Source organism: Mobula hypostoma, chromosome 27 (genome assembly GCF_963921235.1).
Source record: "Mobula hypostoma chromosome 27, sMobHyp1.1, whole genome shotgun sequence".
Taxonomy (NCBI): domain Eukaryota; kingdom Metazoa; phylum Chordata; class Chondrichthyes; order Myliobatiformes; family Myliobatidae; genus Mobula; species Mobula hypostoma.
The window spans coordinates 32,707,546-32,734,273 of NC_086123.1; the positions used below are offsets into that span (position 1 = coordinate 32,707,546).

Here is a 26,728-nt window from a genome sequence, read left to right on the forward strand (position 1 = left end):
TCTCTGAAGAGTATTGATAATGGCCGGAGTCACCCATCTTGTAAAGACACTGTCCAGAAGAAGGAAATGGCAAACCACTTCAGTAGAAAAATTTGCCAAGAACAATTATGGTCATGGAAAGACCATGAACGCCTATGTCATATGACACAGCACGTAACAAGTGAATGATCCAACAAGAAAAGTTGACCACATAGGATTTTTGATAGTTGAAGACTATTTAATACATTTTGCAATCAATAATTGATTCATTCATTGTGATGACATTTTTTCAAAAGATAAAGAAAAATTTAAATGGTTAAAAAATTAAAACAGTTTAACATCTTAGTAGACGATTCTCTGCTTTATATACAAGTCCCTCCTCAGCTGTGTCATCTGAGCTGTCTCATCAGGTCATAAAAGCTCATAGGGCCACAGTCGTCCTCACACAGGCAATCATCTTACTCTGTTAGTTCCCCAATGCAAGTCTAAGTACTTAAGTACATCCATAACCCTGTGAACAAATAGAAAAGGAAAATATTTTGCATTATTTTTTAAATGGCAAGAAAATAAATACTTCCTAAAGGTCTCTGAACCAAACAAGAGTTAATTTGCTGAGGAAGCCTATGTCCCTAAAATGGAGGTACTTTCTTCTCGTGGTGTCCTATCAGAATTAAGCAGACTCCAGAGAGAAAGCTAAGCCCTTTGATAAGGATGATTGAATGCACCAAGATGAATGGAAAGTGGGGAGCCATCCGATTTGACATGAAGCCCTTGCTCTTTTATCAATTCACAGTGTGATGCAGATCAGCGTAGCATCTCCAACTTGTGCAGCTGCAAAAGAACAGTGCTTGTACTGTCCCCTGCTCACTCGCACCCACCTCACCAGGTTATTTTGGTTCTGCCTCTCAAGATGCAGGGTGGAAAATAAACGTCCATCGATTAAATTTTTAAATCCAATACATGACGGTCGCATTTCAAACTGCAAGAGATGCTACACACTTGTATTGCAGTTTCAAAATAAACACATCCCAGAATGGCAGTACAGAACTGAGTTTTTATTTACGAAGCAGATCAGGCCGTTTGTCAAATCAAGTTTATTCTCAAGTACGGTGAGGTAGAGATACAATGGAAACTTGTTTTGCAGTGGCATCACAGGCAACACACAGAATATAAATTACACACAATCTATGCAAGATATTGAAAAGAAGAGGGAAAAACGCATGTACTTAAGAAAGTCCTGAGTGCAAGAAGCAGACACAATCAGAGTCAAGCCCATGGTAGTGCAAGAAGTGATCTATAGTGTCCCATTGGCCCATTTTTGTAGTGGTGATCGAGGACGGAGTTTACTCTGAAGTCATGGGATCACAGAATCACAGAAAGGTTACATCACCGAAGGAGCCCATTCAGTCTCGTAGTCTGCACTGGCTCATTGCCTGAGCAGTTCACTAGCTCTATCACCTGGACCCTCCCTGTAGCCTTCCAAACCTTTTCATGCCATAGATTAATTGTCCACCCCTTTACTTTGTACTCATAGCCTCCATTTCTGATCTCTCCACCAATGCTATCCACTCAGTTCAGACCCCTCATCTTCTGTAAGATCTGACCGCCAGCTTTCTCTTCTCTGAAAAAAAAAACAAACCCAGCCTCCCTGATATATCCCTGTGACTCTGGTTCCTCACCGAAGAGCCATCTTCATGAAACTTCCTCAGGCCCTCTCTAATGCCGCCACATTCTTCCTTTCCTAACTAGAGTTGAAAACAAAATTCCAGAGGAGCTTCATGAAGATTCAGCATAACTACTCTATGTTTAGTTATTTAGTTAGTTAGTTTATTTATTTAGCGGAGTAGAGATATGTCTCTACCAAAGGAGGTGTAAGACGCTCCTTCCCTCCGCTAGCCAGCAGCTCACTCCTTGGGCAAGGTGTATCACCTGCTCAGCCCCCCCCCACCCCTCCCCCCAATCAGGGTCACGTGAAACCATGGGAGCAGGTGGTGGATGGTCGTACGAGCATTGGTGCACATCACAAGTCCTGCTTATGTGACCACTGACGCCAGACAATCTCTGAAGAGTTATTGATAATGTCCAGGGTCACCCGTCTTGTAAAGACACTGCCCAGGAGAAGGCAATGGCAAACCACCGCTGTAGAAAAAGCTTGCCAAGAACAATCATGGTCATGGAAAGACCGTGATCGCCCACGTCATACAACACGGCACATGCTGATGACGATGACTTATTTAGAAATACTACACTGTAGCAGGCCACTCCAGCACAACCAGCCACCCAGATGCACCCACGTAACCAATCAACCTGCTAACTCATACGCCTTTGGAATGTGGGAGCAAACTGGGGCACCCAAAGAAAACACACACGGTTACAGGGAGAACGTACAAACTCCTTACAGATAGTGCTGGGAGTTGAACCTGGGTCACCGCCACTGTAATAGTGTCACTTTACGCCCAATTCCCTGGGTACTCCAATTAGAACAATATCCTACACCACTCCCCATTCTACCTGCCAAGATGCACCAGCTCACGTTTTTTCAAAGCCTTCTTCAGCCTGGCACATGTCCTTTTCTCTCAGCCTGTTTAGATTCTGCTGCAGTTTAACACTATCCCTCTCACAGTACTGTCCAGGAGAGCAGTTAATAGTGTGTGAGTTCAGTCAACAGCTGCCTGCTCACATGAAAAGGCATGAAAAATCAAAAATGCCTTTTCAATTTGTACTTTGCAGCAGAAGTACATAAAATGACCATATTTCTCCACAGTTTAGAGACGCTTAGGTTAATTTTTCTTTAAAGAAATAAAAGTAGATGAAATTATTTTGTTGATGCAACACCTGGGTGACCTTTGTGGAGCAGTAAGTTGGCAGGCTTTCCAGCAGTCTGCTGCAGTGATTTAAGGAGATCTTGTAGCAAAGAAGGTTAGTCACCTGTGGCCAAGTGGTTAAGGCATTCATCTAGTGATTTGAAGGTTGCTAATTCGAGCCTTGGCTGAGGCAACGTGTTGTGTCCTTGAACAAGGCACTTAACCACACATTGCTCTGTGACGACACCGGTGCCAAGCTGTGTGGGTCCTAGTGCCCTTCCCTTGGACAACATCGGTGGTGTGGAGAGGGGAGACTTGCAGCATTGGCAACTGCCGATCTTCCATACAACCTTGCCCAGGCCTGTGCCCTGGAAACCTTCCGAGGCGCAAATCCATAGTCTCGTGAGACTAATGGGTGCCTATTATTAATATTATTGTAGCAAAGAAGGTAACAATTGAAATGACCATGCTCTCCATGAGAAACATTGAAATGTAACAGTGAATTGTGTTGCTTGTGTCGACGACCAACAGAGTTCGAGTATTGTGCTGGGGGTACGCTGCAAGTGTGGCCACACTTTCAGTGCCAACAGATCATGTGTACAATTCACCAACCCTAAACCTAATTCTATGCTTTTGGAATGTGGGAAGAAACGAGAGCACTGGAGGAAACCCACGCAGTCGCGGGGAGGGGGTATGGGGGTTAATTACAAACTCCATACCATCAGCGGCAGAAATCGGACCCCAATCAGTAATCGAGGTTCCACCAACTGCTACACTACCATACCGCCCTCAGATGGGATTAACTTTGTCCATCAAAATAGCTTGGAGTTGTTGCCGCCCAGGTGCAAACGCAAGGAGCTGCCTCGTCGGGAATGAGGCCATTGGTGCCATGGCCCAGTACCCCATCAGCAGCTTCTACGTGAGAGAGAAAGCACAGAAACTTGGCATCGGATGGCCAAAAGGATTCAGCATTTGCAAAACATCAGTAGGCTCATAACTGAGCTTCAGTCACAGTGTCGCCAGGCTTATGTATATTGTGTCTATAAGGTGCCCTCTAGCCAGTATCTATCATAAACAGGCATTCAACATTAATTACTATATCCTGTGGTAATACATTTCAATGAAGTGCACTGAGTGTGTGGGATTCGTTTCTCTGGACGTCAGCACTTATTTCATGTCAATGTCGGCGTGTAGTTTTGACCTTCACGAAGCATCTCGCTTCAAAATGTCCAGTTTTCTGCCTCAGTGTTATTCTGTAACCCGGGGGATGCAGGTTTATTTTCCATTTTTCATGCTAAACTTGAACAACAGGTGTCAGTTTGCCTTTTGACTGCAGGGAACAGAAGATGTTCACAAACATACACTTCCTGACAAAGGTCACTGCACAGTGATCAGCAGCAGGAACCCAGACATTATTTTTTCCTCTCTGGCCGTAGGAAACTGTAGCCCTTTTTTGCTGCCCTGATTGAGAATGGCTAACTCAGCACACATTACAGGTTCAAATTTAGGCTTTCTTCGTTTATCGTGATCATACATTAGTACAACATAAACTGGACAAAGCAAAAAAGTGGAGTGTATTTTTCTTCCTCCAGACTCGACGTGTAAAAGTATACCATTGCAAGTGAGGGGGAAGGGGTGCATGTTGGTATACAATTGCATTCTGAGGTGCAGTTAACGGATTCATAAACTAGATCTTGTGAACAGTTTTAATGAATTTAGGTCAGAATCAGGTTTAACATTACTGGCATATGTCATGAAATTTGTTGTTTTATGGCAGCAGTACACTGCAATACATAATAATTAAAACTGTAAATTATAGTAAGAAGTAACATATATACAAATCGAATTTAACATTTTTATATATATAACAAATGTTAAATTCAATAAATAGTGCAAAAAGAGAAAAAAAGCAGAGGTAGTGTTCATGGGTTCGATGTCCATTCAGAAATCTGATGGCAGAGGGGAAGAAGCTGTTCCTGAATCACTGAGTGTGTGCCTTCAGGCTCCTGTACCTCCTCCCTGATGGCAGCGATGAGAGGAGGGCATGTCCTGGGTGATGGGGGTCCATAATGATGGATGCTGCCTCTTTGAGGCATCGCTCCTTGAAGGTGGATGCCGGGAGGCCGGTGCCCATGATGGAGCTGACTGAGTTTACAACTTTCTGCAGCTTATTACGATCCTGTGCAGTAGCCCTCTCTCCCCACACCCCCACCCCCCATACCAGACAGTGATGCAGCCAGTTAGAAAGCTCTCCATGTAGAAATTTGGGAATGGCTTCAGTGGCATACCAAATCTCCTCAAATTCCTCATGAAATAGAGCCGCTGCCGTGTTTTCTTTGTATCTGCATCGGTTGGGCCCAAGATAGATCTCCAGAGATGTTGACAGCCAGAAACTTGAAATTGCTCGCCCTTTCCACTTCTGATCCCTCTGTGAGGACTGGTGTGCATTCCCTCATCTCACCCTTTCTGAAGTCCACAATCAATCCTTTGGTCTTACCGACACTGAGTGCTGTAACACCACTCAACAGTCTGATCTACCTATCTCACTCCTGTACACCTTCTCTATTGCCGCTAATTCACCCAGCAAGAGTTCCGAGTAAACCCTCTCGGTTCTTGTAACAGGCAAGTATGCTACATTGAACCTCATTAATAGAATTATTATAATTCTTCCCTTCCACGTTTTCTGCTGATTTTATTACTTTGTCACTTTAAAGGGCTGCTTCCTATGGAGTTACGTTTCCCCAGAGCTCATGGATGTGTCTGATAATCCCACTATCAGTTATTCTTCACTTATGACCACCAAGAAAACTAGCTGTTCTTGGACCATCCATGCACCTGTCTGATGTCCTCCTGCGTCCGGCGGCTGCTGGATTCTCATCACATTCCCACCTGATTGACAGGCCAATTTCTCGCTCCCTAATGCCCTGCATGTCAAGCCCACCCAACACCCCATTTCACTCATTTCATCAACACAAGAGTTTCTGCTGACACTGGAGATGTTCAGTGACGCACACTCAAAATGCCGGTGAAAACCAGCTGGGGGAATGCTGCGTACCTCCATATTTCGAGCGTGTTTCGCTGGTTTGCCAGTGCAGAATTGAAGACTGTGTTGTCAGAGGTCTAGTTTTAGAATGAGATACTGAGATAAGAGTGGAGGAGCAACACCTTAAATTCTGTCTGGGTACCCTCCAGATCGATGGCATGAATATGAATTTCACCTTCTAATGAACAAACTTCCCACTCCCCCCTTCCTCTGTTCCCCACTCTGATCTTTCACTTCTTCTCACCTGCCTATTACTTCCCCCGGGTCCCTTTCTTCTCCTCTTTTTCCGATGGTCCACTCTCCTCTCCTATCAGATTCTTTCTTCTCCAGCCCTTGACTTTGCCCAGCCACCTGGCTTCACCCATCACCATCCAACTAACCTCTTTCCCCTCCCACCACCTTTTTATTCTGGTATCTTCCCCCTTCCTTCTCAGTCCTGAAGAAGGGTCTCGGCCTGAAATGTCGACTGTTTACTCTTTTCTATAGATGCTGCCTGACCTGCTGAGTTCCTCCAGCGTTTTGTATGTGTTGCTTTGGATTTCCAGCATCTGCAGAATCTCTTGAGTTTGTGATTTACTCTGATCTTTAAAGATTGGAAATATTTGTGTCTTTCATGTAGAATTGCAAGGAGTAAACAGAAGCAGGCCATGTGGATTTTCTTCATTCCTGTCTGCTTCCATTCTCTTTCAGCATGATTATGCATTCCTTCCCCCCTCCCCCCCATTTGCTTTTCTTATTCATGAATACATCTATCCTACTTGCCTGTGGTGGCTTGTTTCACATTCTCTCCTCCCAGAAGAACGCAATGGCAAACCACTTCTATAGAGAAGTTTGCCAAGAACAGTCATGGTCGCCCACGGTCATATGATACAGCACATCATGATGATGACTATGCTGTCCTCAACAAATAGGGATCAACCAAGTACACAATACACCAAGGTGAAGCTGTGTTCTGTCCACGCTGTGGTCCGGGTCAGAATGCTGGTGCACGACAGAGAGTGACCCTACCAAGCTGTCGTTGTTCCACACCATGAGCCTCCAGAAGGTCCTCCGTATTTTCTGGCCAAGAAAGATCTCCAACCACGCCCTACTCCTTCAGTGTCACCAAGAGGACATGGCCACGATTGTCATGAGGAAATGTTGGAGATGGGAGCGTGATGAGAAGAGACGCCAATTCCATCATCAAGACAGCACCTCATTGGACCCCTAAAGGGTGGAGGAAACGCAGGAGACCAGAGACAACTTGATGCTGTACCACAGAGGCAGAAATGAGGACTCTGAACCGTACCTGGGGCACTATAGAGAAAATGCTAAGGACAGGCAGAGATGGGGGACCTTCAGTGCTGCTCTAAATGCCAGTGGTGTAACAGGCATTTGAAGCTGATGACGGCGATGGTGCTTTCCACACAATTCGGGTACAGAAGAGCGCTAATGATGGATCTCGGCCCGAAAATTCAACTGTTTATTCCTCTCCATAGATGCTGCCTGACCTGCAGAGTTCCTCCAGCATTTTGTGTGTGTGTTGCTTTGGATTTCTTTTGAATTTCTTATCTGATGCCTTGTTGGCCATTGTATATTGATTACATCTCAAATAAACTCTTCTTGGGCTCCCAGCTGGGTGCAGATATTAACTTTAATCGACGTTTCAATGACAAACTCTGCCACCTTCATCAGGGATGATGCCTGGGCATGTCCAGTCCGGCGGAAAATGAACCCCTGGCGTCCGTCCCTCCTGATTGGTTAGTCCTCATCCAATCAGGTTTATGCTGTCCAACCTTGATTGTATCAACTTTTTCTCTTCCCACTGGCTGATATTAGGCACCTCTCAACTCACTTTTTAGGATAAAAAAGAGATTAATCTGTAACAACACACATGGTGTTGGAGGAATTCAATGAGCCAGGCAGCATCTGTGGAAGGAAATAGACAGTCAAAGTTTCGGATCGAGACACTACTTCAGAACTGGAGTTAAAGAGGGGAGATAACTGGTATAAAAAGATGGGAGGAGAGGATAGAGTGAGAGTTGGTGGGTGATAGTTGAATCTTGGTGAGAGGGAGAAGGTAGGTAGATGGAGAAAGAGGAAGTGGTAATGATATAAGAAAGTGGGAGGTGATAGGTGGAAGGGCTAAGAAGATGGAATCTGATAGGAGGGGATCATGGAATACTGGGAAGGAGGTGAGGAGGGGTACAGAGAGGGGAATGTATGGGAGATAGGCAGATCGAGAGGGAGGAGGAGAGGAAAGAGAAGATGTATAGGAGCCGGTCGGATAAGGGGTGAGGAGAGTGGTTCTCAGAAGTTAGAGAAATCAGTGTGTCTCCATTTAACAGAATTTTGTTAATCTTTTACAAATAGGTATAATTTCACAGTTCATGTATCATCCTTGTACATCTTTCTGTGGTTGCACAGGATCATTTTTGCAATGTGGCAAATAGCAATTATGTACATACTGCAAAGCTGGATCTAACCAAGGTCTGATACAATTTAGTATCATATCTCTTCTATTCAGATCTTTCCCCTCACACTTCCAGTCAATATGAAAGCTACTACAGACATTCTCCCCAGAAAAATAATCCATTATTCAACAAAACCAGCGACTCCACTTCTCACCTTTTCCCTCCAGGCCTGATGAAGGGTCTCGGCCCGAAACGTCAACTGTTTACTCTTCCCCACAGATGCTGTCTGGCCTGCTGAGTTCCTCCAGCATTTTGTGGCGGTAACTTCCCTCTTCCCCTGCCTTTGCAGGTGGGCTTATGAAAACTTTCTCAAACCATTCTTTGAAGGAACAAACTGGATCAAGGCAACATGTCAAAAGTTAGTAAATTAATCTTCATTTTAGCAATGGATATACTGCCAGTTGTTACTATCTACAGACTATGTAATGTCACTGTTCATTGGTTTTATTTTTAATTTTTGTATGCTTTGTTAATGTATATTAATGAATGTGTATGTGTATTAATTAATGTATATTAATGAATATATATGTATATTGATGTTAATGTATATTAATGAAGTAGAAGCACTGAGGGACAGAGCATGTGCCCTATGGTTCTATTTAAAACATTTCCTAACTAGCAAATGAAAATGAATCTCAAAATTCCTGGAACAGGATGAAAGGCAAATCCAAAGAGTGGTTTACACTGAGCAGCGGTGTGTATTGGATAAATTCTGCTGCACTCTCTATGTGGCGAGATTGTAAATGTATTCTTTATGGGACGATTCCCCAAAATAACACGTCTGTCCTTGGCCTCCCTTGTACCACAATGAGGCCACTGTCAAAGTGGACAAATAGCAGCTTATATTCCATCTGGGTAGCCCCCAACCTGATGGTACAAACATCAATTCTCACCTCCCCTTTCCCTCTTTTATCCTGGCCTCTAGTCTTACCTCTTCTCCTCACCTGTCTATCACTGCGCCTCCTTCTTTCCTTTTTCCTATGGTCTACTCTCCTCTCCTGTCAGATTCCTTCCGCTCCAGCTTGTTACATTTTCCTACCCACCTAGCTTCACCAATCCTCTTCTAGCTAGCAACACACACAAAATGCCGGAGGAACTCAGCAGGCCAGGCAGCATCTCTGGAAAAAAGTACAGTCGACCTTTTGGGCCGAGACCCTTCAGCAGGACCCTTCTAGCTAGTCCTCCTTCCCCTTCCCCTGGCTTTTTTTTAATTCTGGTTGCCTTCCCCTTTCCTTTCCAGTCCTGAAGAAGGTTCTCGTCCGGAAACGTCAACTTCCCCTCCATAGATGCTGCCTGACCTGCTGAGTTCCTCCAGCATTGTGTGTTTGTTGCCCTGGACTTCCAGCGTCTGCGGAATTTCTCCTGCTTATGTCATGAGATTTGTTGTTTTGCAGCCGCAGTACAGAGCTTGTAAAGACCAACTGCAGGAGTATTGAGGCCATGATCACCCAGCGCCAGCTGCAGTGGCTGGGGCATGTGATAAGGATGCCCCCATGTTGGCTACCCCACAGAGTGTTATATGGCCAGCTACATCATGGTCGACGCTCAGCTGGAGGGCCGAAGAAGCGCTATAAGGATCAGATGAAGAATGCTTTAAGGAAGTGCAGGATCAGACCCGAGGACCTGGAGGAGGTTGCTGCTGACCGTACCACTTGGCGACAGCTGTGTAGGGATGGGGTTTGTATTCTGGAGATGGAAAGAACAACCAGAAGACAGAAGAGAGCCAGGAGAAATGCCACCACTACTACATATACATGTCCCACCTGCAATAGAGCTTGTGGGTCCAGGATAGGACTGTATAGTCATCAAAGATCTCACCGTTAAAGGAGTGGATGTCATCATTGGATTTCGTGAACACCCGAAGAGAGAAGAGACAGAGCAATACATTAAAAAAAACTACACATCACAATAAGAAATACATATTAACAATTAAATTAAAAGAGAGCAAAAATAGTAAGGCTTTTCTAGACCTCCTTGGCAAATGCATAGCTAACGAGGATGTGGATGATTATCTAGGCATCACACTGTGCCTTTAAACAAGATGTGTGCTGTTTGAAGTGTTGTAAATTAAGTGGAAATTGCAGCCACTGAGACAGCGTAAATCACTAATTTAAATAGACTTGATAGCTTTGCCTGCAGGCAATGGAATAGGAACTCTCCATTCGTTAACCTCCAGTAACAAAAACCTTATCAACATTTGGTTAAAAGTACAAGGAGCTTGGTGACTTCGGCAGTTTATCACTTCTTGAATGGTATCTGCTTTTTAATAAGGTGCTCCACAAAAAAAAACAGAACTAATCCCACAACTGTCAGGCTCTTGAAGCAAAGGAGATAACTTCATTTGCCCATGGAGTCATTTTCAAGGACTCTTTATTTCATGTTCTTGAGAATTATTCTTTATTATTCTTATTATTTCTTCCTTTTTGTATTTTCACATTTTTCTGTTTTTTTTGCATACTAGTTGAACACCCAAGTTAGTGCAGTCTTTCTTGATTCTGTTATGGTTAATATTCTAAAGGTTTATTGGGAATGCCTCCTAGAAAATGAATCTCAGGGTTGTATATGGTGACATATATGTACTTTGATAATAAATTTACTTTGAACTTTAAACGCCAAGTAGTCAAGATATGTCCTGTTCTCAGGGAATGTGAATAGATGGGAACTGCTCTTTTCTGTACTTTAAAATATTATGTCATTGGAAAACCACACTAAAAGAATTCTTGAAATGATTTTTAAAAAGTCTGCCTCGGTGGCTCCAAGCTGTGAAGTACCAACTGAAGTGCCTGCAGTGTGGACAAGCAGGCTTGGCTGTACTGAGAGCAGGCAGCTACAAGAGAGCTTTAAAACAGAGAGAGGGCCTCGGTTTCCATATGATTAAGGTAGCGGGCAGACAATGGTATGCTCATATGATGCTGCTGGACAACAGTCATAACCACCAGAACCAAGGCCGACAAATAAATTCTTATTGACGTGTGAATTCTCTCTGACAACAATGATGACAAAACAGGGAAGTACAATTAGGCTACACACATAAAAGTTGCTGGTGAACGCAGCAGGTCAGGCAGCATCTCTAGGAAGAGGTGCAGTCGATGTTTTGGGCCGAGACCCTTCGTCAGGACTAACTTAAGGAAGAGTTAGTAAGAGATTTGAAAGTGGGAGGGGGAGGGGGAGATCCAAAATGACAGGAGAAGACAGGAGGGGGAGGGATGGAGCCAAGAGCTGGACAGGTGATTGGCAAAGGGGATATGAGAGGGTCATGGGACGGCCTATTGGCCCGTAGAGTCTGTTCCACCATTTGATTATGGCTGATTTCCCTCTCAGCCCCGTTCTTCTGCCTTCTCTCCATAACCTTTGACGCCCTGACTAATTAAGAACCTATCAGCCTCTTTCCAACTTTAAATTTAAGTTTATTGTCATCTGGTTCTACAACCAAACGAAACAAAGTTCCTCCGGACCACGGTGCACCCACAATACGCATATCACACACAGCACATAAAACAAAATATTACTGCAAATAAGGTAATAAAATACAATTCAAAATGCACGTGAAATGCACAGCACAGGTAAACAGAAAAACAGCACAGTAAACAGCTCGCTGTCCCAGTGACGAGACCTCGGTGGTGGCAGGGTATCAGTCGTCTCCCAGCCTGAGGGAAGAAGCTGTTACCCAGTGTGACAGTCCTCATCCTGATGCTTCAGTACCTCCTTCCTGATGGTAATGAATAGAAGCTTTGATCTCTCTGCAGTGATGCTGACCTGATTCCAGTCTGTCTGTAAGGAGTTTGTACATTTTAGATTATGAGGACACTCAGTCCTAGTTTATTGTAACTTAGAAATGCATGCATTAAGAAATGATACAATGTTCCTCCAGAGTCATATCACAAAAAAAAGGACAAACCAAAGACTAACAGTGACAAGACCACATAATTATAACGTATAGTTACAGCAGTGAAAAGTAATACCATAATTTGATAAAGAGAGGACCATGAGAACGGTAAAAAGAAGACTCAAAGTTCCGATCAACTCCCGATAGTCCTGATAGCAGGCGGCAGAAGGGAGAAACTTTCTCTGCCATAAACCTCCAGGCACCGACAACTGTCGATGCATTGGAAGCACCCGAGCACAGCCGACCCTAAGTGCGTCTGAAAACTTCGAGCCTCCGACCAGTCCTTCGACACCGAGCACCGAGCACCATCTCTGCCGAGTGCCTCGACCCCGTCCCGGCCGCCGAGCAACAAGCAAAGCCGAGGACTTGGGGCCTTCCCCTCTGGAGATTCTGCATTACAAGGTAGCAGCAGCAGCGAAGCGGGCATTTCAGAAGTTTCTCCAGATGTTCCTCCGTGCTCTCACGTCTGCCTCCATCAAATCAGGATTGTGCACGGTCCTCTACTTGACAGATTACAGATATTATTCACCGGAGAGCTGCGTTGCGCCACCATCTTCTCCTCCTCCGTGACCGCGTGGGTTTCCTCCCAGTTGCTAGGCTAAATTGTTCATTGTAATTTGTCCATGATTAGGCTAGAATTAAATCTGGGGACTGCTGACTGGTGGGGCTTGAAAGCTCAGGAAGGCCTGTTCTGTGCTCTTTCCCAATAAAGAAAGAAGTTTCTCACAATATAGAAGCCCTAATCTGTGAGCCTTAGTGACAGATCACAAACATCCATAGCCATTGGTCCCTTTTGAAATTAGCATGGGGGTGGCAGCCGGGTATAGGTGTAGTGGTGATGTGTGTGTGTGCTATCCATGCTTAGGTTTATTGTACAAGAAGCAGAACCAAGGTATGCTGTGTGTGGAAGGATGACCTTCGTTGGCTTGTCTGCTTGTGATGCACCTCCGTGACGATGGCGCTTCAGCCCCTGACTAATATACTGATTTAATGCTCCACCGGCCCGTCACGGATCTGTTAATTAAAAGTGGTTGGAGAATGGGTCTTCATGGTTATCGGTGCAGTTCCTGCAAGTGTGGCTGTGGTGAGTTTCAATGAATTCAGAACGTGGACTAGTTTCTACTGGTGTCTGGGGCTTCTCTCGCCCAGCACAGTCATCTCTTTGGAGAGATGAAAGCCCACTCTCCTGAGGTGGGCCGTGTTTAGCCATGAGTGACATCCGCCCGTTTCTGGCAATCCTTGCCTGCAATAAATAACAATGATGCCTCATGGATTAGAGAGGCATAACTTTACTGTTTGTAGATCAGCCAGAGAGAGGGGCAAGACTCTGGAGGTAGGCAGATTCATTCTCGAACAAGACTTCAGAATAAGGTTTATTATCGCTGACGTCTGTAATGTTAAACGTGTTGATTTGCCGTAAAATTACTATAAATGACAAAATCGATTGTTTGTTCATTTTATGCCATGTCATACGATGTAGGCGATCACGATCTTTCCATGTCCATCATTGTTCTTGGCAAATTTTTCTACAGAAGTGGTTTGCCATTGCCTTCTTCTGGGCAGTGTCTTTACAAGACAGGTGACCCCAGCCATTATCAATACTCTTCAGAGATTGTCTGCCTGGCGTCAGCGGTCACATAACCAGGACTTGTGATCTGCACTGGCTGCTCATACGACCATCCACCACCTGCTCCAGCGGCTTCACGTGACCAGCAGAGGGAAGGAGCGCCTTACACCTCCTTTGGTAGAAACATATGTCCACCCTACCACCCAACATAAAAAAAGGATTAAAAAGGTAAAAGAAATCTATGGGTTCTTGGACTGTTCATAAATATGACAGTGAAGGGGAAGAAGCTGTATCTGAATCACTGAGTGTGGGTATTCAAGCTCCTTCACCTCCTCCCCAATGACAGCAATCAGAAGAGTTCATGCCCTGGGTGGTGAGGGTCCTTAGACATAGATGCCACCTTCTTGAGGCACTGCCCTTCTGAAGATGTCCTCGATGCTGGGCAGCTGACTGAGTCCACAACCCTCTTGTAATCCTGAGTGTTGCAGCCTCCATCCCAGACAGTGATGTGACCAGTCAGGATGCTCTCCATGGTAGATACGTGCAAGTCTCCTCAAACCCCTAACAATGTCAAGCCACGGGCATGCCTTCTTGACGATTGCATCAGTATGTTGGGTAAGGATAGACCTTCAAAGATATTGACATCCAGAGACTTAAAACTGCTCACCCCTTCCGCTGCTGACCCTGCATTATCAGCCGTGTTTGTGCTTTTGCTTCCTGAAGTCCACAGTCAATCCCTTGATCCTTGTGACATTGACTGCAATGTTCTATTTGTGACAATGCTCAACCAGCGAACTATCTCACTCCTGCACTCCTTCTAGTGAACCCATGAACACTACTTCATCTCTTTTTTTGCACTACTTAGTTAATTTAATTTAATGGTTTATATATATATGTTTTATAATTTAACTAATTTAATTATAAGACATTTTATATAGTGTTAAATTAAGTAAGTAGTGCGAAAAAGTAGTGAGCTAATGTCTATATTAACATTTTACTTTAATTCATACTTTTGGAAGTCATCCAAAAAACGAAGGATGGATCTATATGGAAAAGCATGGTCATCAAAGTCCACATCGGATATGGTACCGGGACAGACAGACTGTAATTCACTGTATTTTTGTTTTATTATGTACTGGACAACCGAGTGACCCACTGGGGCACCCTTTGAGAGAAAGTTAGTGCAGTCTGATTAGATTAGATTAGATTAGATTCAACTTTATTATCATTGTGTGGAGTACAGATACAAATCCAATGAAATGCAGTTAGCATCTGACCAGAAATGCAAAAGATAGTGTTATTTACAAAATAACTGTTATGTGCTTTGGAAATTAAAGAAGAAAAACTCAGTTTATTAAAGAAGAAAGACGCGTAGCAAGATGGCAATGTGTACCTGCTGCTGCATAACAAGAAATTTCACAACGTATGAAACTTCTATCTTCACGACGTATGCCGGTGATATTAAACCTGATTCTGATTCGTTGTCTGTTACTGCCTTCTAATTGCTTAATCTTACCAACCCACGTATTTTTTGAAGGGTAGTTTGTGGAGCAACAGGGCAACTTGGGGCCTGCAAAGTGGGTATCATAACTCTACAGTATCATAGTGTCAGCGGCCTGGGTTCAATTCTGCCTCGGTCCGTAAGGAGTTTGTACGTTCTCCCTGTGACTGTGTGGGTTTCCTCCGGGTGTTCTGGTTTCCTCCACAGTCCAATTGTTGTTAAATCATTGATTGTTTAGAGCTGCTTGTGTTTTTCTCAAGCCGCTCGCTCTTTGTAAAGTGGTATCCTGGTGCTTTCTGTTTAAACTGGTTAAGTTTATTTTGATAGGTTTGGGGATTCCATGTTACTTCTATTATTTTGAGTGGACACCTGATTAGCGCTATCACGGGGTCCTAGTTTTGAGAATGTTACTTCTCGTGGTGCTGTTCAGCTGAGTCCCCTTTTGGAACTACTATGAATAAACTCTCATCGCTGTCTCTATATTGGAGTCTGTCTTTCCTCCGCACTTGAGTGTCGATACGGCCAGTGCACTTCGTGACACATTGGGCAGGAAGGACCTGTTACTGTGTTGAACCTCTCAATAAAATTAGAAAACCCTGTTATGCTGTAGATAACAGCAATGGAACGCTGTGCACACATCCTTGAAAAGATTGTTACCTGCAATGCTGAGACATCATGTGTCATGAAATACATCGTTTAAGATCAGTGCCAGCTTCTTCCTTGTCACATCTGAGATAATGGCCGTCTCCTCTGAGGCCTGTTACACCGCTGGCATTTAGGGCAGCAGAGAGGTCCTCCATTTCTGGCGGTGTTCAGGGCTTCCTTCATCGTGTCAGCAGCTCGGTTCTCACTACTGTCAGCCGTGCAAGTCCTGGTTGGAGACTCGGGAATACCGTCACACTCAGATATAGAAGGATTTCTTCACTGTTGCTTCCGTAACAATTTTGTTTGACCAGTCAGGGTTGTTAGCCCTGAGCTGAACCCCTAAACCTGGAGGGCTGGTGGACCACTCTTAGTCTGACCTCTACCCTTTGACCTGTTTGGCATGGGTGACCCTACCGAGAGCCAAAGCATAAAACCCTGACTCCAGCCAACCTGGCTCTCTGGGCCACTGAGGCACACAGGCCCCCAAACCCAACGGTAGCGTTGTGGTCCTCTTGGAGGTATAAGTGGCATACAAAGGGGTGAAAATTATGCTTTTCAAAGGGGAATGTAACAACAGAACAATGTTACATCTCTCTCCATGTTAAATGATGGGAACTGACCAATGTTATTTGTCTCCTTCCAGTATTTGTCTGCTCCAGAAAAACTTTTAGAGAATCAGAATCTGAGAGACTGACGTACTGTCATGAAATTTGTTCAGTGAATACATAAAATATTATTGTATGTTAGAATATTAAAAGATATCTAAAAATAAGTAGGGCAAAAAAAAAGAACAGAAAGTGAAAAGGAGACTTCCTCAGTAAATATATTTAAGACAAGGTTGGATAGATTTTTGCACAGTAGGGGAATTAAGGGTTGTGGGGAAAAGACAGGTAGGTGGAGATGAGTCCATGGCCAGATCAGCCATGATCTTATTGAACGGCGGAGTAGGCTCGACGGGCCAGATGGCCGACTCCTGCTCCTATTTCTTATGGTCTTATCTTCTTATGGATGTGCAGAGGATGTTTCCTGCGGTGGGATAGCTTAAGACCAGAAGACACAGCCTCAGAATACAGTATTTAGAACAGAGACGAGGAGGAACTTCTTTAGCCAGAGGGCGGTGAATCTGTGGAATTCATTGCCATAAGCAGCTTGGAGGCCAAGTCACTGGGGATGTTTAAGGCAGAGATTGATAGACCCTTGATTAGTCAAGGGATGAAGGAATACGGGGAGAAGGCAGGAGATTGGGGCTGAGAGGGAAAATGGCTCAGCCATGGCGGAAAATGGAATTGGCATGGAAAATGGCGGAGCAGGCTCGATGGGCCAAATGGCCTAATTCTGCTGCTATTTCTTACGGTCTTATGGAAAGTGAGGTAGTGGTCATGTGTTCCGGAGACATCAGACTGACTGACTAGTATTTAAAGGAATTGTCATAGAGTCATAGAAAAGCACAGCACAGAAACAAGCCCTTTGGCCCATCTAGTCCATGCTGAACCAATTGGGGTTGGCCGTTTTCTGCTACAGTCCCGAGATTATTTATTTCATGTGTTTTAATTACTTTGAAGAACTATACATTTCTTCAGCTGGTTTGTGTATCATTTGATACTGTAATTTTGATGGGTGTTTCAAACAGCTGGCGGTGGTGTGGAGTTACTCGTCTGCCTCTACATTTATCATATTTCACAAGAACTGTATCCCTAGACTGTGAGTGAATGGATATGAATTTCATGTATTTTTCTGCATTTGTTTCCAAATGTTTTCCTTTATCACAAATAAATGAAACGACTCACTTGCAAGGTATCTCACAAAACTGCACAAAAATGAATTTACCGGTGACATTCCTGACACTTATTTATTGAGAAGTGTAGAACAGGCCCTTCCAGCCCTTCGAGCTGGGCTGTCCAGCAACCCACGGTTTTAACCCTAGCCTAATCACGGGATCATTTAATCGGTGGACTGGACTGTACTCAGGGATTCATCTTTGAATCTGGATGAGTATGCTGCAGCTGTTACCAACTTTATTAAAACCTGTGTGGATGGGTGTGTGCCCACAAAGACTTGCTGTACATTCCCAAACCAAAAGCCGTGGAGGGTACGTCGCCTGCTGAAGGCTCGGTCTGTGGCATTCAAGGCTGGCAACCCAGGTCTGTACCAGAAAACCAGGTATGATTTGCGGAGGGCTATTTCAAGGATGAAGAGATAATTTTGAACGAGGTTGGAGGTGACATTGGATGTCCAACAACTCTGGCAGGATTTGCAAGACATTACTTTCTACAAAGCGAAACCCAATAGCATGAATGGCAGCGATGCTACATTACCTGATGAACTCAACACTTTCTATGCCCGCTTTGAAAGGGAGAATATAACTACAGCTGTGAAGATCCCCGTGATCTCTGTCTTTAAAGAGAGTGAACCCTCGCAAGGCAGAAGATCCTGATGGTGTACTTGGTAAGGCTCTAAAAACTTGTGCCATCCAACTGGCGGGAGTATTCAAGGACAGTTTCAACCTCTCACTGTTGTGGACGGAAGTTCCCACTTGCTTCAAAAAGGCAACAATTATACCAGTGCTTAAAAAGAATAATGTGGGCTGCCTTAATGACTATCGCCTGGTAGCACTCACATCGACAGTGATGAAATGCTTTGAGAACTTGGTCATGACTAGACTGAACTCCTGCCCCAGCAAGGATCGGGACCCATTGCAATTTGCCTATTGCCACAATAGGTCAACGGCAGATGCAATCTTAATGGCTCTTCGCATGGCCTTAGACTACCTGGACAATACAAACACCTATGTCAGGAGGCTGTTCATCGACTATAGCTCAGCATTCAACACCATCACTCTCCCAATCCTGATTGAGAAGTCACAGAACCTGGGCCTCTGTGCCTTCCTCTGCAATTGGATCCTGTCTGGTATGGGGGGGGTGGGGGGCTACTGCACTGGACCGAAAGAAGCTGCAGAGGGTTGTAAATTTAGTCAGCTCGTGTGTGTGTGTGTGTGTGTGTGTGTGTGTGTGTGTGTGTGTGTGTCTGTGTGTGAGTGTGTGTGTGTGTGTGTGTGTGTGTGTGTGTGTGTGTGTGTGTGTGTGAGAGTGTGTGTGTGTGCGTGTGTGTGTGTGTGTGTGTGTGGTGGAGATGTCAGGGTGCCATTATGACAAGCTTTTTTTGGTATGCTCATCGTACGGCGTGTCTTGGGCATCTGAAACCTGGTGAAGCCAATCCCTCTACAAAGTACCCAGGACATCTTCAAGGAGCGTTGTCTCAGAAAGGCAGCATTCATTATTATTCATCACCCAGGGCATGCCATTTTCTCACTGTTAACATCAGGGATGAGGTACAGAAGCCTGAAGACGCACACTCAGCGATTCAGGAACAGCTTCTTCCCCTCTGCCATCCGATTCCTATATATTAATACATACTGTATATTATTTCTGTTTTTTAGCACAATTTTTAATCTATTCAATACTCATATACTGTAATTGATTTACTTATTTATTATTAATATTAATTTATTTTTTCCTCTTTTTCTATATTATGTAGATTGAACTGCTGCTGCCAAGATAACAGATTTCAGACACATGCTGGTGATAATGAACCGGATTCTGACTTACAGTAATCAGCACCCGGAGGAAACCCACACAGTTACTGGGAGAGCCCAGTGGGAATTGAACCTGGGTCACTGGTACTGTAAATCCTTGTGCTAACCACTACACTACTGAGCCGCCCCCTGAATGTCACTGAATGTGTCTTTGTTCTGTAGTTTCGGAGACAGAGTGATTCCAGGATTTGCCTCCAGTATTTGCGGCATGGATGACTTTCTATAAATTTGCGCTGTTCTAAATTTAACTTACCTTTGTGATGTGAATGAAGAAGCAACCGCTCTGAAATGTGATAGAGTATATACTGAAGCAAGATCGCAGCTTGTGCTTCTTTGTTGAGCCTCTGTCTGATTGTTTTTACTGATTGGTGATTAAGTTCCTTCAATTGTGTTTAAATGTTACCTTTCCCTTTCTGGCTCAGACGCTGATACATAATTCTATAGAAACGTTTTCTCAGACTTTATAAGCTGCTTCCTCTTCCCTGCTCAGTGGGCGAGGTTGAGAAACCAAGTCTCTCGATTAAGGACCATTTGTTGAACGAGAGTTACTTGTGAGAACTGGAAAAGCACAACATGTTTATGAACAGTGCTCAGGGTACAGGGGTCTCTCAAAAGGTGGACGCCCTTTGATCTCGTGTCTGGCGAGGTTAAGATAACATCCTTTTCAAGGACTCTCCGTGATAACAGAGTCTGTCCAGGCAGCAGACAAGAATCAGCACAGCAGAATTGAAGATTTACTCATTTACACAAGCTCTCCTCCCCTACATTGACGCATCCTGTGCTTGTTTGTCCTTCTCTGCTGAAGGTGTTAACTCTTGTGGAGACTGTGTCACGGGTGAGGCCACCTCATCCAAATGGTCACTCTCCATGAACTAACTTAAGACATTTGACTACTGATGCATTTAATTGCTCAGCTTTGACACATGCCCATTGCCAGCTGGGCTCTTAGTTTTCAGCCAGGGGTGAGAAGGCTGACTGAACTTTGCCTCTGTGATATTGTGGCAATGAGATCAAATGCATTTCCCCCACCATTGCCTATAAAACCCGCATTTAACAGTTTACTATCATCACTTCGACTGTAATGACCACAGATCAAGGGATAACTGGAAAACCTCCATTTAGCCTAGAGGGAAATGTTCTCACTTAGCCATTGGAATATTTTTGTGCAGGAATGAATTTTATCATTATTCATACTCACAGCACTTTCATCTCAAGTTCAAGGTTCAAAGTACATTTATTATCAAAGTATGTATACAGGACACGTGGCCAAGTGGTTAAGGCATTGGACTAGCAACCTGAAGGTCGTGAATTCGAGCCCCAGCCGAGGCAACATGTTGTGTCCTTGAGCAAGGCACTTAATCACACATTGCTCTGCGACAACACTGGTGCCAAGCTGTATGGGTCCTAATGCCCTTCCCTTGGACAGCATTGGTGTTGTGGAGACTTGCAGCATGGGCAACTGCCGGACTTCCATACAACCTTGCTCAGGTCTGCGCCCTGGAGGGTGAAGACTTTCCAGGCGCAAATCCATGGTCCCGCAAGACTAACAGATGCCTTTATACAGGACACAATCTCGAGATTCATCTTCTTGCAGGCAGCCACAAAATACAAAATACAGAAACCTGGCAGAAGCTGTTTAAAGAAAGCCCCTACACAGCAAGACCATCAAGCATGTGAAAAAAGTACTAATTGTGTAAACAGCAAAAAGTGAAGTAGTAACACACAAAATCTGAAACGTCAAACTGTAGAATCTCCAAAAGTGAGTCCAGAGCCACGAGCCGCTGAGGCGTGTGAAGCTGGTCCAGGAGCTGATGACCACAACCCCCAGCCACCGAGTCTCTCAGGTCAGGACTGTGTCGATGTCTGCAGGGCACAGCGCAGGTCCAGATCCGCGCTGAAGCGCCTCGATCAAATGGCGCAGCGTTCAGCGCTGAGGACACTAAACATCATACCACAGCCAAAAGTGAGTCCACAGCCATGAGCCGCCAAGGCGATCAAACCCTGCAGTGAGGAGTCCAAGACTCCCACACCTTCCGCTGGCAGCAGTGAGAGAGAGACCAGTCAAATGCAGGCAGGTGACACTGAACACCCGTTCATTTCCTGCTCTCACCCTTGTCGATTTGAATCGTGCTCGACGCTTCAGTTGACGAAGAGTAATGGAACCGACCGCGGGTTGGGAATCGGCGCAGCCACCCCCAGGGACGGCCATAGTTGCACTCCACGCCGAATCCCCCAAGAGATCACGGAAATGCCAGATCGTTCATTTGGCCAAGAATTACATTTGTAGAAGTGAAATTGCAGGCTGAAATCGATCACAGTTCAGAAGAAGAAGAAGTAGCATATCTAGAAGAAGAATATCCAGTCATTTTGTAAGCTGTCTGTAAGATGTCGCCATAGTTACTGGCCCATGGTTACACTCCATTCCCCACCTTCTTAATCTGATTATTAAATTAATTATACATGCAAAGCTGGTATAAGAACAAAAAATATCGTGCTCAGTGGAATGAACAGACTAATAGCTCTTCCAAAGAATCAGTATGGGTGGCACTGTAGCATAGTGGTTAGCACAATGTCACTGGATAAGTTGTACTGTACCCTACAATATTTAACTTATGCAGAATTCATTTGTAGATTTAATTCTTAATTTCCTAAATTATTGTTATGTGTACAGGGTGCTTTACACCCTGGTCTGGAGAAATATTGTGTCGTTTGACGGTATAGGTGTATATAGTTAAATGACAATAAGCTTGAGTGAACTGACTTAATCTGTATGAGTTCAATGAAACCAGGAAAAGTTGAAAATACTCCTCTGGTCAGCAAGGAGAAAAACATTTTCATATTTTCCTAACTGAAATCAATCAGGCGATCACAGATCTCGCAAAGATTCAAAGATTCAGAATTCAAAGTACATTTATTATCGAAGTATGCATGCAGAATACAACTCTGGGGTTTGTCCTCCTGCAGGCAGCCACGAAACAGAGAAACACCTTGGAACCCACTCAGGAAAACATCAAACACCCCGTGCGCGAAAAAGAACAAATATTGCAAACAGCAAAAAGCAAGCGGACAACACATAGAATATCAAACATGAAACCAGGAGTCCAGTAGTATTCAGTTTAGCTCAGTTCAGCGTTGTGCCATTAGCCCACTGCGGGCCATAGGGCCGCGGTCTTCACTGCATGACTCAAGGTTCCTGCACTTTCCTCCAACAGCAGCTAGCAAGAGGGAAAGGAAGGCAAGTCGTGTAGGCAGACCACCCAGCCATCCTCGTCCACTTTAACCTTGCTCAACGCCTCAGTCGGAGAGAAGCACACAGGTAAATGCTAGAGGATCTCAGCAGGTCAAACAGCATCTATGGAGGGAGATAAACAGACACCATTTTGGGCTGAGACCCTCATAAGGGGGAAGATGCAAGAATCATAGGGTGCTTTCATGTACCAGGATCAGAGAACAGGGCTCCGCTCAGCTGTGAAATCTCCAGAATCAAGTAACCCAATAAAGTAATTAGCATTGATTTTAATCTATGGCCTGAAAGCTGCAATTTTTTGGGGGTGTTTCTTCTTAAATGAATACCACCAATCTGTTCTTACCTGTTTTGTAGGGTGGTGTAGCAACAATTTGGCACCTTGTGATGTCACCTGGGGTGGGAAGTGGTTGGGCTCAGAGTGCTCCATCGGGGGCAGTGTGATGTGGCATCCAGGCTGGAGTTGGTGGTGCCCCCCTCCCCAGTGTCCGATGGCACGAGTTTTGGACCTTTATTGCATGATTGTGTTACCATTTCTACCTGCCATCTTGTGTGTGCTTTGTGCGGTGTGTGAGTGTTGGTACTGTGTTCTGCACCTTGTAACGTTGTTTTATTTGGCTGTATTCATGAGTATTCAGTGTATGGTTGAATGACAATTGCATAGGAATTGAATTACACAGCACAGAAGCAAGGCTTCCAGCCAGTTGAGTTGACACCAACCATCCTCCAAGCCTCCACGTCATTCATCCTCCATTAATCCTTTCGGTAATGTGGCCAATCAACAAGACCTCCAAGTGGACCACAACCTGGTCGTGATCTGGAGACCTGCGTGCCTCAGTGACTGGAGAGCTCTGTTGGCTGGAGTCAGGGTTTCATGCTTTGGCTCTTAATAAGCAGGTCAAAGCGTAGAGGCCAGACCAAGAGTGGTCCCCCAGTCCTTCAGGTTCGGGGGGGCTAACAACCCTGACCAGTAAAACAAAATTGTTACAGAAACAGCAATGAAGAATCCTTCTACATCTGAGTGCGACGATATTCCTGAGTCTCCACCGGGGACTTGCATCACTGACAGCAGTGAAAACTGAGAGGAAGCTACGGACATGATGAAGGAATCCCTGAACACTGTCGGAGATGGAGGAACAACACCTTACATTCTGCCTGGGTAGCCTCCAACCTGATGGCATGAACATCGATTTCTCGAACTTCCAGTAATGCCCCCCCTTCACCATTCCCCATCCCCTTTTCCCTCCCTCGCCTTATCTCCTTGCCTGTCCATTGCCTCCCTCTGATGCTCCCCCCCCCCTTTTTCTTTCTTCCATGGACTTCTGACCTCTCCTATTAGATTCCCCCTTCTCCAGGTCCGTATTTCTTTCATCAATCAACTTCCCAGCTCTGCTCTTCATCCCTCCCCCTTCTTGGTTTCACCCGTCACCTTGTGTATCTGCCCCCCCGCCAACCTTTTAACTCCAACTCCTCATCTTTTTTTCTCCAGTCCTGCTGAAGGGCCTCGGCCCGAAAAGTCGACTGTACTCTTTTCCGTAGATGCTGCCTGGCCTGCCGAGTTCCTCCAGCATTGTGTGTGAGTTGCTCGGATTTCCAGCCTCTGCAGATTTTCTCCTGTCAGAGATGGAGGACCCTCATGACTGCCTTAAATGCCAGAGAGGTATGGGCAGTGAGCAAGAAATCCACACAAATCTAAAAGGAATTCATAAACACAAGAGAGTCCGCAGACACTGGAAATCCAGAGTAACGTACACAAGATGTTGCAGGAGCTCAGCAGCATCTATCGAAAGGAATAAACAGTCGACGTTTCAGGCTGAAACATCGGTTCTTTACTCCTTTCATAGAAGCTGCCTGGCTTGCTGATTTCCTCCAGCATTTTCTGTGTGTGTTGCTCTAAGAGGAATTGGTCATTATTAACTTCCAACAACTCCTTTCCTGCTATTGGAGTTAAGTAACAGCTCCTTGGATCTCTGGATTCACACGGAGGGAACAGCTCTCTGAAGGAAGTGCACGAAGTGAACACTGCCCTCCCAAACGTCTTCCCTTGCAATATTTGTGTACCTTCCTTGGAGCTATCTGTTAAGAGCATGCCTCTGTCCCGAAGCTTACACTTCCTTTAATTCATTCCAGTAAGAGCCTATTCTGCTGGGTCTATTTACTTTGCGTTAATGTACTCCACACCCTTATTTTCCTTGCTGTGCCCAAGAGTTGATTCTCCATGTGGGTTTCTCATGAGCAGTCTGTTGCAAACTGTGATCATGACTGCTGGACACCTCCCACTACAGTGGCACGATGTCAATGATGTGAGGACTTACTAGTACAAATAGTCCTTTCTGGAGGCCTGGAGGCGTAGCAGTTAGTATAACACTATCACAGCACCAGCGATCACTGACCAGGGTTCAATTCCCACCACTGCCTGTAAGTACTAAGTGAGTTTCCCCAGTGTTCCCTGATTTCCCCCCAGCTTCCAAAGACGTACAGTTAGGATTAGTGAACTGTGGACATGCTATGTGGGTATGCCATGTCTTTCCCCTGGGTCTCTTCCTCCTGTGGTCCACTCTCCTCTCCTATCAGATCCCTTCCTCTCCAGCCCTTTACGTTTCCCACCCACCTGGTTTCACCTGACACCTTCAAGATATCGTCTTTCCCCTCCCCCTTCTTTTCTATTCCGGCGTCTTCCCCCTTCTTTTCCCGCCCTGAAGAAGGGCCTTGGCCCGAAACGGTGACTATTTATTCATCTCCATAGATGCCACCTGACCTGCGGAGAACCTCCAGCATTTTGTGTGTGTTGATCTGGATTTCCAGCATCTGCAGAGTTTCTTGTGTTCATGCTACGTTAGAGCTGGAAGTGTGCTGACATTTGCGGGCTGCCCCCAGCACAATCTCGCTGATTTGATTTGATGCAAGCAACACTTTTCAATATATGCATGCCAGATAAAGCTCATCTATCTATCAAACTATTTTCTCTATTGTATGGTATCACAGTTGTTTGTGCGTAGTTTTTCATTGATTCTATTGCATTTCTTTGTTCTGCATTAAATGCCTGCAAGACCAGAGGGCTTCTAGATACATAGAATGGACTGGACTTCTGATTCAGAGAAGGCAAAAGGTGGGGTTCTACGTTTCATGATAAGCTCTTTGTGGTGCTTGGCCACAGCAGTCTCATCACACACTCTTGTTCCCCATTCTACTTACGAAGAGAGTTCCCCTCTGTGATCCTGACCACAGTTCACATACCGCCAAGGGCCGATGTTAAGCAGGCACTGAGTGCAGCCGTCAGCAAGCAGGAAACAGCTGAACCTGATGTCTTTCAAATCATTGCCGGGGATTTCAGTCAGGCTTGTTTGAAGAAATCCCTGCTCAGTTATCATCAACATATCACCTGCAGCACTAGGGGTCCCAACACACTCGACGACTGCAATTCTACGATAAGAAAAGCCCTGGGCTGCATTTTAGGATATCTGATCATCTGGATGTCCTCCTCCTACCTGCATACAGGTAGAGACTAAAGAGCAAGGCTCCAGAAATAAGGACAACAAAGAGGTGGTGGCAGGAGGTAGAGGTGCAACCACGAGATTGCTTTGAGTGAGTGGACTGGGTGCTGTTCAAGGACACGTCAGAGGACCTGGACGAATATACCACGGTTGTCACAGTTTATATGAAAACAGTCATAGATGAGTGTGTCCCCACAAAATCACTCAGAGTTTCCCCCAACCAGAAGCTCGGGATGGACCATGAGACCTGTATTCTGTGGAGGGCCAGATCTGTGGCATTCAGGTCTGGCAACCAAGTAAAATCCAAGAGATCTAGGACAGTCTCCAGAAAGCCATCTCATGGGCAAAATCAAACACAAGGAAATCTGCAGATGCTGGAAATTCAAGCAACCCACACACAAAATGCTGGTGAATGCAGCAGGCCAGGCAGCATCTATAGGAAGAGGTACGGTCGACGTTTCGGGCCGAGACCCTTCGTCAGGACTAACCAAAAGAAGAGATAGTAAGAGATTTGAAAGGG

The 26,728-nt window shown here is 45.0% G+C and overlaps 1 protein-coding gene across 1 annotated transcript in view; it reads left to right on the forward strand.

Moving 5' to 3' along the window:
* The window catches only part of LOC134338393 (aldehyde dehydrogenase, mitochondrial-like), a 66,386-nt gene extending 46,782 nt beyond the window's left edge, over positions 1-19,604 (forward strand). Inside the window, exon 6 of the mRNA XM_063034185.1 lies at positions 19,413-19,604. Coding sequence (XP_062890255.1) covers positions 19,413-19,436 — 24 coding nt within the window. The 3' untranslated portion in view covers positions 19,437-19,604. The remainder of the gene's footprint in view (positions 1-19,412) is intronic.
* The last annotated feature ends 7,124 nt before the right edge of the window (positions 19,605-26,728 follow it).